The 13193-nt window shown below is 35.6% G+C and overlaps 1 protein-coding gene across 1 annotated transcript; it reads right to left on the bottom strand.

The window, feature by feature from the left end:
* Positions 1–972: 972 nt before the first annotated feature.
* On the bottom strand, positions 973–2128 carry LOC135199742 (KRAB-A domain-containing protein 2-like). The gene is made up of 2 exons (XM_064227899.1): positions 1745–2128; positions 973–1287 (listed from the first exon to the last, which is right to left on the bottom strand). Exons 1-2 carry the CDS (start codon positions 2126–2128, stop codon positions 973–975), a joined length of 699 nt encoding a protein of 232 aa, XP_064083969.1.
* Between the last annotated feature and the right edge of the window lie 11065 nt (positions 2129–13193).

The following is a 13193-nucleotide window of genomic DNA, read 5'->3' as shown; positions in this document are numbered from 1 at the left end:
CCCCCGAGGGGGAGGACTCAAAGACAGAGGAGGAGGAGCAGAGAGAGAGGGCGGAGTGAGACTCACTCAGTCCCTCAGAGGAAGGGCGGAGGGAGGGAGGGAGGGAGGGAGGCAGGACCTTAATGATGCCAGGCCATTCTTCACGGGAGGAAAACCACAAGTAACTTGTTGAAGGAAAGTAAATGATAAACATAAGTGTATGTACATTACATTAAAGAAAATAGATTACAAAATACATCAAAGTTTAATGTATTTGTGTGTCGACTTTGTTAGAGCAAGAGGCACTGCATTTGCATCTACTGTTGATAAAAAAGAGTTTTTTAAACACTTGCAGCGTTTGGTCATACATGACTTAGTGCAAGAGCATTAAGCGAATCCCTGACCTTGTCCCATTGATTCTGCAATGGCTATTTCCTGCAGGCTTACTTCCCGCTCCTGTACAACATCATCTAGCAAAAGGAATTTTTCTAGACATGGAGTAAATTGTTTGCGAGTGTACACCTGTTTAAGCAGGCCGTGTTTTGTACCAAGCTTATATGTGCCATTGGACGTCCAATGCCTGAAAAACAACTGCCTTCACATTAGGAAACTGCACGTCCGCGGTCAACTAATGGAACAGGAACCATCACAGTGTCCCCTACTTTGGCTGGTTGAAATCTCCTCACAGAATTAGCGATCATTTTTTGGGCTTGTTTCTGTTGTTCTATGTTGGCCTTCGTTTGTTCAGTATGAATACTCTGACTCCGACTGCAGATGGAACAAAGCACAGGCTCATCAGCATCGTTATTCATCATAGAACACCGAGTATAAGAGTGACATGGGTTCTCACACACCTTGCACACATTTGAACCAAAATATCTTTTACCACAGGAGATTCAGTTAATGACAACGGATGGTTCTTCTTGCTCTTCAACACCTGTCTCTTCCTCCTCTGTCTGTGACCTCATTGACAACACCTAGTGCCTCTGCAAGCTACTCCTCCGTCTGCACACTGTTCAGGACTTCCTCTGGTACAGAAGTTGCGTCAACTCCAAGACGAGCCTTCTGTCCATACAGGGCCTCATATAGTGTCCTTCCAATTCCGGAGTGAAAGCGGGTATTTTTCTTACACTGGACAAAGCGCAGTCCCTGTGACCATTGTGTAGAGTTGTTGTCCTTCATCCAACATGCGAGAATTGCTTCAAGATCCCTGTTGGCACGTTCCACCGAGCCCTGCGATTGGGAATGCCGTGGTTTGACATGAACCATCTTGCGCTCTGGCCACATCATCAGAACTTCCTTGACAAGCTGAAAATTAAAAAGCGAATATCAGGTTTTGTCATATACAGGGTGATTCATTAACCCTAATGTTGCTATGTTGTGAGTTTTAGAGAGAGAGAGAGAGAGAGAGTGATTTACAGAAACCATTTATTCTATACCTTACTTGAGAATTCTCTTTCATTGTCAGGCTGCAGGATATGGGGGGCTCCTTTGTCACAGAATATATTAACGAGGTGGAAAGCAACCTCTTCAGCAGTTTTCGTCTGTAGAGCCAGAAGACACACCATCTTCGTCAAGTGATCCTGATAGTTCAGAATGAAACGATGTTTTCCATCTGGCTGGCTCTGCTAATCGATCAAGTCGACGTACAGATCATAAAAAAATCGCGAACAAATGCAAGGGTATTATAGACTCCCCTATGACAACAAGCCATGACAATAATGAAATTACTATCAACGGGCTTAACCAGTGCTTGTTTACTAACCTGAGCTCGTGAGTTCATGCTGTTAATTTTGGATACAATTGGCTTCACAGTCACAGACTTGCATACAGTGCTTTTTTTCAGATGACACTCCTCACAGAACTGTAAATATAACTCAATTTGGGATCTTGAAATATTGGCATATTTTTCACTTGTTTCCCTAAAGACAATAGTTCTACCTCCATGTCCACTTGCACGATGAATAGCATCGATCACATCGAACACATCTTCAGCACATAGCAATCTAAGATGAGTTTCCTTTTTCTGCAATTTTTTAACGGTGATACCTTCAACTGTGACCGCAAGGATTTCATACTTTCGTAGCAAACGATAGTCTTTCTGAGTTTTTTTAATGTTAACACGTTTAAGTTCATCCAAGCAATCCATAATTTGTTCGTATTCATTTCTGTACAACAAACTCGAAGTATTTGATGTTTTATTCTCCTCAGCCGTGACCAGCTTTTGAATAAAAATCAGTTTTTCTATCTTCCATTGTACAAATTTCCAGACTATAATAAAATGCACACAAAGTATACTACGTTGGTCGTCTTTTCCTGGCTTTCAACAATGCCTTCCTGACAACAGTGTCACCAGTCAGCTCCCATTACTATTGTGGAGAGAGAGGGGAGGAGGATGATAAGTGAATGATCGACAATTATACAGTACAATTACCTGTAGTGGGACACGAGTAAATGAACCAATATTATAAGAAATTATTTACAGAAGTTGGTCGTTTTCTCCTGGCTTTCAGCAATGCCTTACTGACAACAGTGTCACCAGTCAGCTCCCATTACTATTTTGGAGAGAGAGGGTAGGAGGATAATAAGTGAGTGATCGACAATTATACAGTACAATTACCTGTAGTGGGAAACGAGTAAATGAACCAATATTATAAGAAATTATTTACAAAAGTTGGTCGTTTTCTCCTGGCTTTCAGCAGTGCCTTACTGACAACAGTGTCACCAGTCAGCTCCCATTACTATTGTGGAGAGAGAGATTGTGTGTGGGGGGGGGGGGGTGGGGGGTAATAAGTGAATGGTCAACAATTATTCAGTACATGAACCAATATTATAAGAGATGATTTGCAGAAGTGAATGACAAGCTTTTTTTCCATCTGGCTGCTTGCTGTATGGAGATTTTGCAAACGGACCAACAATAATACTGTTTATTTTGTAAACTGACCAAAATCTTGGTCATTTTGCAAGAGTTTGAGAAAATTAGGTCATTTTGCGATGTGACCACGAATTTGGTCCTTTTGCATAATGGCCGGCCATTTTGTAAAATGACCAATTTAGCAAAATGGCCGTAACATATGAATATATAAATGGGTATCTAGAGGTTAACTGGTCATACTGATCATTGACAGAAGGTTCGACGAATTTGGCTGTCATCATTTGGTGTGCTTTTGGGTATTCTACGGAGGTTTTAGCTCATGTGAGTGAGCATATTGGTGCAACGTATTGCAGTTATTGCTTTGATGACTAGAGTGACAGTGAATTAACAGTGTAAAGAAAGGGAGTGAGTTTCTAGGTCCGGGGGAACTTCGAGGAAGTTCTACCTCGTCCAGATTTCCTTGTGGTTGCCATAGCAACGCAGTCTTGCCAACCATCACAACACAGCATGGCCTTAGCTAGAATGGTGGAGTTTTCAGAAGGAAAAACTTTTGGAATTCAATATCTGGAAAATGAACGTGCTGACACGGACGATGTATTTGGTATATTAGGAAAGATTCAAGCCAATTTTATGAACATATATGGAGTTCAAGTAGTAGGATTCAGCAAGATAATAGTGAAATTTGAAGAGCTGAAAAATTTGAGAGAATCATGAGAAATTATGAAGGACGTACTCTGGCTTTAGATAATAAAGAGGTTAGTATTCAAATTGTTAACCTATCAACAAGTAAAATCATTGTCACTATTAAAAATGCACCATTTGAGCTAACCAATGAAGACTTAATTAAGATGCTCTCGTCATATGGTAAGGTATTTAATATTAGAAACCAGGCTTATACGTCTGGCACCTTAGCTGGGAAGAACCATGGCAACAGAACCGCTTTGATGGTTCTAAAGAAACCTATTCCTTCGACGTTGAGACTGAGTAGAATTTGCTGTGGTTCTATTATCGCCGACAAGCACGCACTTGTATCAAATGTGGGGAAGAAGGCCATCTGGCTGTTAATTGTACTGCAGAAGAAATTGTGACTGAAAATGAAAAGCAGTTTCCAATCCTACCAATCAAAAATAATGAATGCAATTCGAATGATAATTCTCGGAATGACCAGGCAAATAATAAAATTCAGGAAGAAGTCCAACAAGGGAATAAGGTTCAAACGCAAGTCTCGGTAGAGGAACAAGCGGAGAATAAAGAAGTGAGAAGACAAGGGCAGGAGGATCAAATGGAAGAGGATCGAACGGAGGAGGGTCGAATGGAAAAAGACCGTCAGGAGGAAGATCGACAGGAGGACTCTTCTAGTGGAAATGTCGAGATATTAAGCCAAAACGAAAAGGAAAAAGGAAACGTTATTGAGGATACTGTTATGAATAGGGAGCAGGATACAATGGAATTGATTACTAATTTGAATATGGAAGTAACGACCTTTAAGTCAAAATACCCTTATGTCCTGTTATGATTTAGAAGGGAAAAATATTAATGACCATAGTATATATAGTCCAAATATGTTACTGATAAACAAAAACGTGACTGATGTACATATGTATTATAAATCCGATGATTCGGTACATAAAGAGCTATTCCAATTTTTTGACTCAGTGAGGAAAATATACCTGATGTTCTGAAAGGGGAAGATGACAATTTTTTTTATACTGAAGCTCCAACACAAGGGATCAAAGCTGCATTAGTGGTTGATAGTACGGATGGAAACGACGAGTATGATATTGTTTCTTCAATCGAGGGTAACGGGAAATTAGTGATCGGAAAAAAAGATAAGTTACAATCTAAGAGAACTGAGGGCAATGTTAAACGGACTAGTGATGATAAGTTTCGGGGAAAAAAAGACGATGAATATCCAGAATATACAGAAACTGAAATTCATGCAGAAGAATCCCCTATGTTTAACGAGATAACTTGGTTGATTTTGTAATTAATGTTTTTTGTGATCATTTATACAAAAATTTATCTTTCTTACGCATTGCAACCCAGATATACTGTTACTGCAAGAACATAATGTGAAGTCCATAGTTTCTCTTGGTTTTTTGGAGAGGTTTTATAAAATTATATTAAATCCAACTATCAATATTAAGGGAGGGACTGCAGTACTATTTAATAAGAAGATAGATGTAGTAGTTGAAAATATGTATTTACATCCGACGTCAAGACTATGTAAAGTGTCGTTTAAGTATCAAAGCAAGGTTATAGAAATTGTGAACATATACTATGCTCATTCAGGAAATAAATTCCAAAAAGAGAGAGAGAGGATTTTTTTTAGAAGGATTTGTTATCACTGATACAGAATAATTGTGATAAGGCGATTATCGGGGGAGATTGGAATTCTATCATTAATGATAAGGACTCTTCACATCCAAAAAATTCTTGTTTTTCGAATGCTTTGAAGAATATTGTTGATGCTGTGAAGATAAAGGATGTCCATAACATCCGTCATAGGTTACCCGAGTACACTTTTGTTAAGGGGAACTATGCTGCGCGTTTGGACAGAATTTATGTGCAGATAGACAAAAATAGTGTCACAGAAACTAGAACTGTTCCAGTGTCGTTTTCAGACCACTCTTGTTTCCTGTGTGATATACGATTACCTGATGTAGTACAGTTAAGGAAATCTTATTGGAAGCTCAGTTCCAAAAGACACCGAAATCAAAGAAAACTTTAAACAAAAGTGGACTGAGTTACAGAAGAAAAGGGATGAATATGCTAATATATTACCGTGGTGGGATATTCTGGTTAAAGAGAAAGTTAAAAAGTTCTATATGAAAGCAGGTTCTTTTAAGAAACAACAGAGATTTGGTATGTTAAACTTGTTAGAAAGTAGATTACGATACTTGTATGAGGCTTCTTATCAGACCGGAAATCCTAACACGTTAGAAATCAATAATGTGAAAAAGAAAATTGAGGAAATAAGAGATGAATTTGCAGAAGGGATCAAGGTTCGACCCCGTTTGCTAAATCTTCAAAATGATGAGAAAGTTTCAAAATTTGTAATAGCTAAACAGCAAGATTTTATGGCGAAGAAAGTAATTACTTGTTTAAAAGATAATAAGGGGAATAAACTTCAATCCTCGGCTAGTATACAGAATTATGTTAATTCCTTTTATTCTGAGATATAGGTCAAGGACAGTTAATAATGAAATGCAAGAGAAGTTTTTATCCTTCTTAAAAATAAGGCTTGATGACAGTGATAGGGAAGAGTTGAATAAGGATTATTCAAAAGGGGAAATTTTGAAAGTTATCAAAAGTTTTAAGAAGAATCGTACACCTGGAATCGATGGTCTACCAGTGGAGTTTTATTTAGAGAATTGGGATGTAATTGGGTATGATTTTTCTCCATTAGTAAAGTATGTAATGAGAAATAAGGTAATTTCAGTTTCGCAAAGGAAAGGAGTCATTGCATTTATTCATAAAGGCGGAGACGAAAAAGAGCTGAAGAATTGGAGGCCAATTCCTCTCCTTTGTGTTGATTATAAAATAATTTCTAAATTTTTAGGTATTCGTATGAAAGAAGTGTTAGACAAAGTGATTGATACTAGTCAGTGTGGCTGTATTCCAGGACGAAGCATTGTTCATTGTAATATGTTGATCAGGGATGTTATGTATTATGTTAATTCTACTGATATGAATGCTGCCTTCCTTAAATTAGACTGGTATAAGGCTTTTGATATGGTTAATACAGAATTTTTGTTTGAGTCTTTGAAGTGTCTAGGGTTTGGAGACGAGTTTATAGGGAAAATAAGTATGCTATATAACCAAATAGAAAGTGCAGTGTGTGTAAATAATAATGTAACTTCCTTTTTCCAAAGATGTCCACTTAGCATGATGTTATATGCAATCTATCAAGAATCATTCTTTATAGCAATTAAGGAAAATATTAATGTGAAACCCTTAGTCTTACCTGATCACACTACTCTCAAAGCAGTTGGTTATGCTGATGATAATAATATAATAATCACTACAGAAGATAGTTTAAGAGAAGTGCATAAAATTGTGCAGGAATTTGAGTTAGCTACAAATAGCAAAATTAATAGAAATGAAAACTCAAGACTATTCAGTGTGGGAGGTTGGAAGAATAAAAGGGACTGGCCCCTGTAATGATTATAAGGAAAGTCTAAAGAATAAATGGGAACATGTCATAAATAAAATAGACAACCATTTGAAATTGCTTCATACGAGGAAATTGAACATTTTCCAGAGGACGTCATATGCAAATGCGTGTATTCTGGCAAAAGTATGATATATTGCTCATGTGTATCCCTTAACTCATAATTATGGCATCAGAGTTGGTAGATATGAACCAATTAAACGATCTACAATGTCTAGAGGTAGGACTGAAGGTGGTTTGGCTGTTTTCGATGTGAGAGCTAAAGCTAATGCTATTATTTATAATACCTTTTTGAAAACTGTCATATTGAATAAGGGTCCCCAGTGCTTAATTTTGCATTATTGTTATTTTAGGTTGTGTAAGTTCTTTGACTTAGACTTTAAAGCTCCACAAATATTTTGCTATCCCACCCCATATTACAGTTATACTATTGGCTTCATCGTTAAATTAAAGAAGGTTCATAATTTTCCAATGTTATCAAATAAGAGTGTTTACCGAAGTATTTTAAAGAAACATGACATCTCTATAGAATATAAATATCCTTCATTTGACTGGAAAATAAAATGAAAGAATTTTTGTGATATTGACCGTTTCGTGGGAAAGGAAATTATCTTTAAGCATCTTAATGATGTACTACCTGTGAAAAAACGTCTTCACTTTTTAAATTTATCCAGCAATTCTTTATGTGAAATATGTAATATAGAGGGAAGTGCTATTCACCTTTTTTATTTTTGTAAAAGAACTGAACCAGTTTTCAAATGGCTGAGAAGTGTACTTAAAAACATTTGTAATTTTGAGCCGGAGAACGTTATAAAATTTTTATATTTTGACTTCAATACCAAAGATAATTGCAGGAGGAATGTTTGTATATTTTTATTGTGTTCTTATATATATACGATATGGTGTACTAGAAACGATTTGAATATGGTTGAAAATGATATCATAAGATTGCTTATTAATAATATCAATAATTACAGGAGAGATTTATATTTAATACATGATAATAAAATAAAGAATAATTACGGTTTCTTTTTAAAAAAATTTGTTTTTTGAAAGATCAAAACATTATTTTAATTATATTAATTGTTTTTTTCTGAAAACATGAATAGTTTATAAAAGTTCATAATTGTAAATATTTTTCACTTTGTTTATGTACAACTTTCACTATGTAAATGTACTCCTGTGTATCTAATAAAAAAAAATATTTTCATTAAAATAAAATTTAAATGATTCATAATGTTTCATATGAATAGTCCTTGATGTTTCATGAATAACAACTTTTAAGACTTTTAAACGAGAGATTTTGCAGCCTTGTTTAAAAGCATTTGCTAATTTTTGGATCGAAAATGACAAAGTATTCCTCACGGGAATCAATTAACGCCTTTAATTAATTGATTCTCGTAAAGACTACGTCGTTCATTGTCTTTAATTGCATGCTAAAGCCTCCATTAATGTTGACAATGCTGCTTCCTTTCCGGACAAGCAGCATCCATTGTTTGTTACCAGAAAAAACTTTGTCACTTTCTTGAAATCATTTTACGTTCTTCAACACGTTCCCTTATTAAGGTTAAATATTAGAGATATATATTTTACTTACTTTATACTGTTTATCACATATATTGGTCCAGGTTTTATTCGTGGTCTTGCTGAAACAATATATAATAGTTTCGTCTTCAAACAACCAAACTTCATCCGAAGATTGTCATAGCACTCAATAGATGTCAATAGCGAACAATCTTGAGAAAACATTATATGACAAAAAAATCTTATATTTGGTATTCATAGAACTTTCTACCCTTTATTTAGTACTAATATGAAGCATAAATCTTCTTTGTATTACTAGCAGCGCCTTTCGTCATATAATAATATAATATCTTTATTTTTATAGTGATTTTATTTGTTTTTTTAAATTTACCATAGTTTACCATTCCCCTATTTTTATAGTTTTCTATCAAGGCTGAAATAACGTTTATAGAAAACTGTATTTTGAGTTATTTGGATAACTATAAAAATTAGCTCTCTCTCTCTCTCTCTCTCTCTCTCGACTCGCGCTCTCTCTCTCTCTCCTCTCTCTCTCTCTCTCCGTCTCTCTCGTCTCTATCGTCTCTCTCATCTATATATATATATATATATATTATATATTATATATATATATATATGTGTATGTATGTATGTATATATTTGCCTTAAAAAATCACTGTAGATGCACGTGACTTCATAAATAAGCGAATCCCACAGGAAAATTATAGTCAGAAATCCAAGCACTTTCGTCTTTACTCAGACATTGTCAAGGAGTTAATGAAGTACAATTGGAGAGAAAGGTCTCAGGCACAAAACAAGATCAAGAATACCAGATGGTTAATTGTCAAAAGGGTAAAAATTTAAAGAGATAATCCAGGATTATCGGATATCACACGATCACAAACCTAAACAGATTTGACCCCAAACCGAAATTACAAAGTTTCTTTACAGTCCAAAACATGTAAAAACTGAATATATTTGTGAGAAATTCCTCTCACAACGATTTTTTCTAATATTTTTGTGTATTCACTTGTTTCCATGCTATTTGTCTTTTATTATAGTTATTAGTGTCTGTCTCATTAGAAATTATTGATTGATTTTCACTGCGTATTGCCGTCTGTCAGGTAATCGACAGACGGGAATAATGTTACTGTTTTTGTATTCATGTGAAAACCAAATATATTCGCATGCCCATATATTTTGTAAAGATATGTACGTCTACATTGCATGACATAATAAGGGTGAAAGAACCACATCTATTCGAGAATGACACTCTTAACATTATTTTATCTGATTTTGCTATGTTCCAGTACGTAGTAATAGTAGTATCTGTGGTGTGGTTAGCACCGAAAAGATGGTTTTACACAAAGACGAAGTCTTTTGACTTAAACGTCAGTAGACGTTTTAGTAACGAAGTCTAATTACTGTTTTAGTTATGATAATTCATTTGTCTCTATATATATGAAATTGTTCTTGGTGAATGTATTGCGCTTATTACGTATGGTAAGAGTTGGTGTCATTGGGTCTTGTTTGTGCCTCTCGCCAGAGAAGCCATTAGGAGAGGTCAAAAGATCGGGAGGGGAAAGGAAGGGTAGTAGTTCGCCCCTCTGAACGCTCCTTTGCGTGCCCCTCTAGGGATGTGTATGCGTATGTGCGTAGTACACTGTATGGGCATGATATCGCCCAAAACTGTATTGACACACGCCACCAATTAATTCACTACATTTAATAAATATGTTGAAGTTGCACACTATTATATTTTGAATTTATTTTTGACAACGAACTTGATAATTATTGTAGAATTTTTTATGTTCATGAAAACCTTGTACGTCAGTTCTGCATTCGTGGTAATTGTATAACTTGTCTCCTTTTCCCCAACAAAACCCGAATGCAGGACGGAACGAACAGCTTCTTGGCTCAACTTTTGAGGTGACCTGTTATCTGTGTTGTGATGTGTGTGTGGATTTAGAAAGGGCGATTGCCCTGATTCTTTGAATTTTGTCGTTTTTTTTTTTTTTTTTTTTTTTTTTTTCATTTGAGTGCCATTGATTTACAATTCCCCTTGAGTAATTAATTTTATTTGTCTCTTATATGTTATTACCTCTTTGATATGTTTAACTTTTAGTTATTAAATTAATTTTAACTTTACATTTATCAAATGCGTTTCAATATCCTTCGATTTTATTTAATTTTTCCTATGTTTCAGTTTTGTGGATGGTGAATATAAATTGATCTGATAAACCTTTATTGTGTTCATACTTTAAGGTTATGCAAATAACTTTTAGAAACGAGATAACACAGCGGTCCTCTAAGGTCTGAAAATCAACCCGTGAGCACTCGCAGCATTTAGAGAGAGAGAGGCACGTAGCTACCTCTCGTCGTATCTCGTGTAGCGATTTATGATCTGAGTTCATGTCTACAAGGACTGCTCAGTAAGTGAAAGTACTTAATTGTGCTACTATTCATTAATGATATTTGTGTGTTATCCACGTTAATAATGAATTGGGTTGAGAGATATCACCCCGTAATTTAGAAACCGCAAAGGGAGTTTTGTGGAGTTGTTACGTAAGGCCTTTAGCGGTTTTTGACCAAGTAACAACGTTAAGCATATAATGCAGTCCACTATAAGTTCATCTTTTTCGCCACTCATATACTACCTAAACAGTATGGAACTGATGTGACAGAATCAGTAAGCTTATATTTATATGATTATGAACGCTAATGATTTCAAACTAGTACGGTGGACTTGATGCGTGTCGAATAAATATTTAGGCGTGAAAAGCAAATTGACGACCTAAGCAGTGGGTTGGTCAAGTCGTATACATTGGCTTCCCGAGTTTAATTGTTTCTGTCTAGACTAAAACACTTCTGAAAATGATAAAGGATGGGAAGCTGTGGGTGGTATTTTCTTTTGCAGTGACCTTGTTCATATCAAATGTAAAAGTTGGCATTGCTAAAGCATTCACAACTGGCTATTCGATAATATGATTGAGGAAAGTGTCATTGCAACGTTCATCGCCTCTTTGGAAGCATAGTATACAACAAAATTATACTAAGAATATTTACCAGAAATGTTTCAAGGAATAATTTTCCTTTGCAGTATTTTATTTGCACGTGTCGGCGGAGAAACATGAAAGTAAGAAATGAAATGATGACAGAATTAGCTGAAACGAATTTATCAATATGGTCATGGAAAGTAAAAAAAGTCACTTTCTTTATATTACAAAGAGGCAGCAATAATAAGGCCCATTATTTCCATCTCATTCCTGTATGCAGTTATAAAATAGATTATATACATCAGAAATGTAGAACAGAGAACCCGATAATATATTTTGTGTATTGGATAGATCATTTGTTCAGCTTTTGGTTAAATAAATTACCAAGTGCAGGCACTTCTGCAATGATGTGGGAAGGAAGCAGTCTGGTGAGCACCAAGCAACTGTATAGAATGCAATATAACTTGAGAGCTTGAATGGTGAAAACCCAGTGCTCAATTGTGGAAGCTCGATAATGCAAACACATTCACTGTTAGATACCATGACAGATTTTGTTTATTTTTGAGGATTCAAGTCAATGAAAGAATGTGTGACAAATGCAAGTCACAAGATGCTTCACTGAATTGATATGTATTTGGAGTTTCATTTGCTGGTAGTGTTCCTCTTATCTTATAAAATCCCAATAATTCATCACAAGCAAAAGAAGACAAATCTTTGGTTTCAGTCAAGTCGTCCACATTAGCTTTCCGAGACCCACTACGTCTATCTACTCTTCACAAAACACTTGGAAAATGAATATACTGAAAATGGTAAGGACTGTGAAACTGTACCGGTATTTTATAGTTTCCACACATTTTTCAGATCAAAGGTAAAGTTAGGCCCCATGTTCTCAATCTTTAGTTAACACTGCTAAATTAATGAAAAACCTAAATAATTTCTGTAACTCACCGGAATTAGTTATGTAAAAGAATTCATATTAGGGGTATTTATTTAGCAGTGATATTTCATATTAACTATTCTCTCTCTCTCTCTCTCTCTCTCTCTCTCTCTCTCTCTCTCTCTCTCTCTCTCCAAAAAATTTATTTGCAGGTGTTAATGGAGAGACAAAAATGAGAAATTTCAAGATGGTGTCAGACAACTGACAACGTAACTTAATAGGGCCAGGAAAAGGAAGCCAATAATTTTGAATACACTACAAAGAAACAGCAATAGCATTAGCCATACCTGTGCTGTATTCAGTCACAAAGTAAATCACATGCACATATGGTGTAGAAGAGACACTCCACAGCTAAAACACTTCACAGATTCATGGAACATAAAGATCTTCTCTAGTCTTGGTTAGTTCCACTGTGCAATTCATGTGTACCATTTTCTTTTGTACAAGTCCCTTTGCCACCGTTTTCTGTGGCAGGGAAAAACCAAAAGTGAAGGTTATGTACTCGTACATTTGAGAGGTAATTAGTATAAAGTAGGCGTTATATGTAGTACTATCTCGGCATGAAAATATAAAATTTAGGCCAATGGCCAAGCTCTGTGACCTATGAAGTCTTTCAACTCTGAAAGGAAAATCGAGAGTAGAGAGATTTTAAAAATGGTTTAATAGGAGGAAACCCTGGCAGTTGCACTATGTAACAATTGTTAGGAGAAG

The sequence above is a fragment of the Macrobrachium nipponense genome, chromosome 26 (assembly GCF_015104395.2).
Source record: "Macrobrachium nipponense isolate FS-2020 chromosome 26, ASM1510439v2, whole genome shotgun sequence".
NCBI classification, from domain to species: Eukaryota; Metazoa; Arthropoda; class Malacostraca; order Decapoda; family Palaemonidae; genus Macrobrachium; species Macrobrachium nipponense.
The sequence above is the reverse complement of the archived record's forward strand: the minus strand, read 5'-3'. Positions and strand labels throughout refer to the sequence as shown.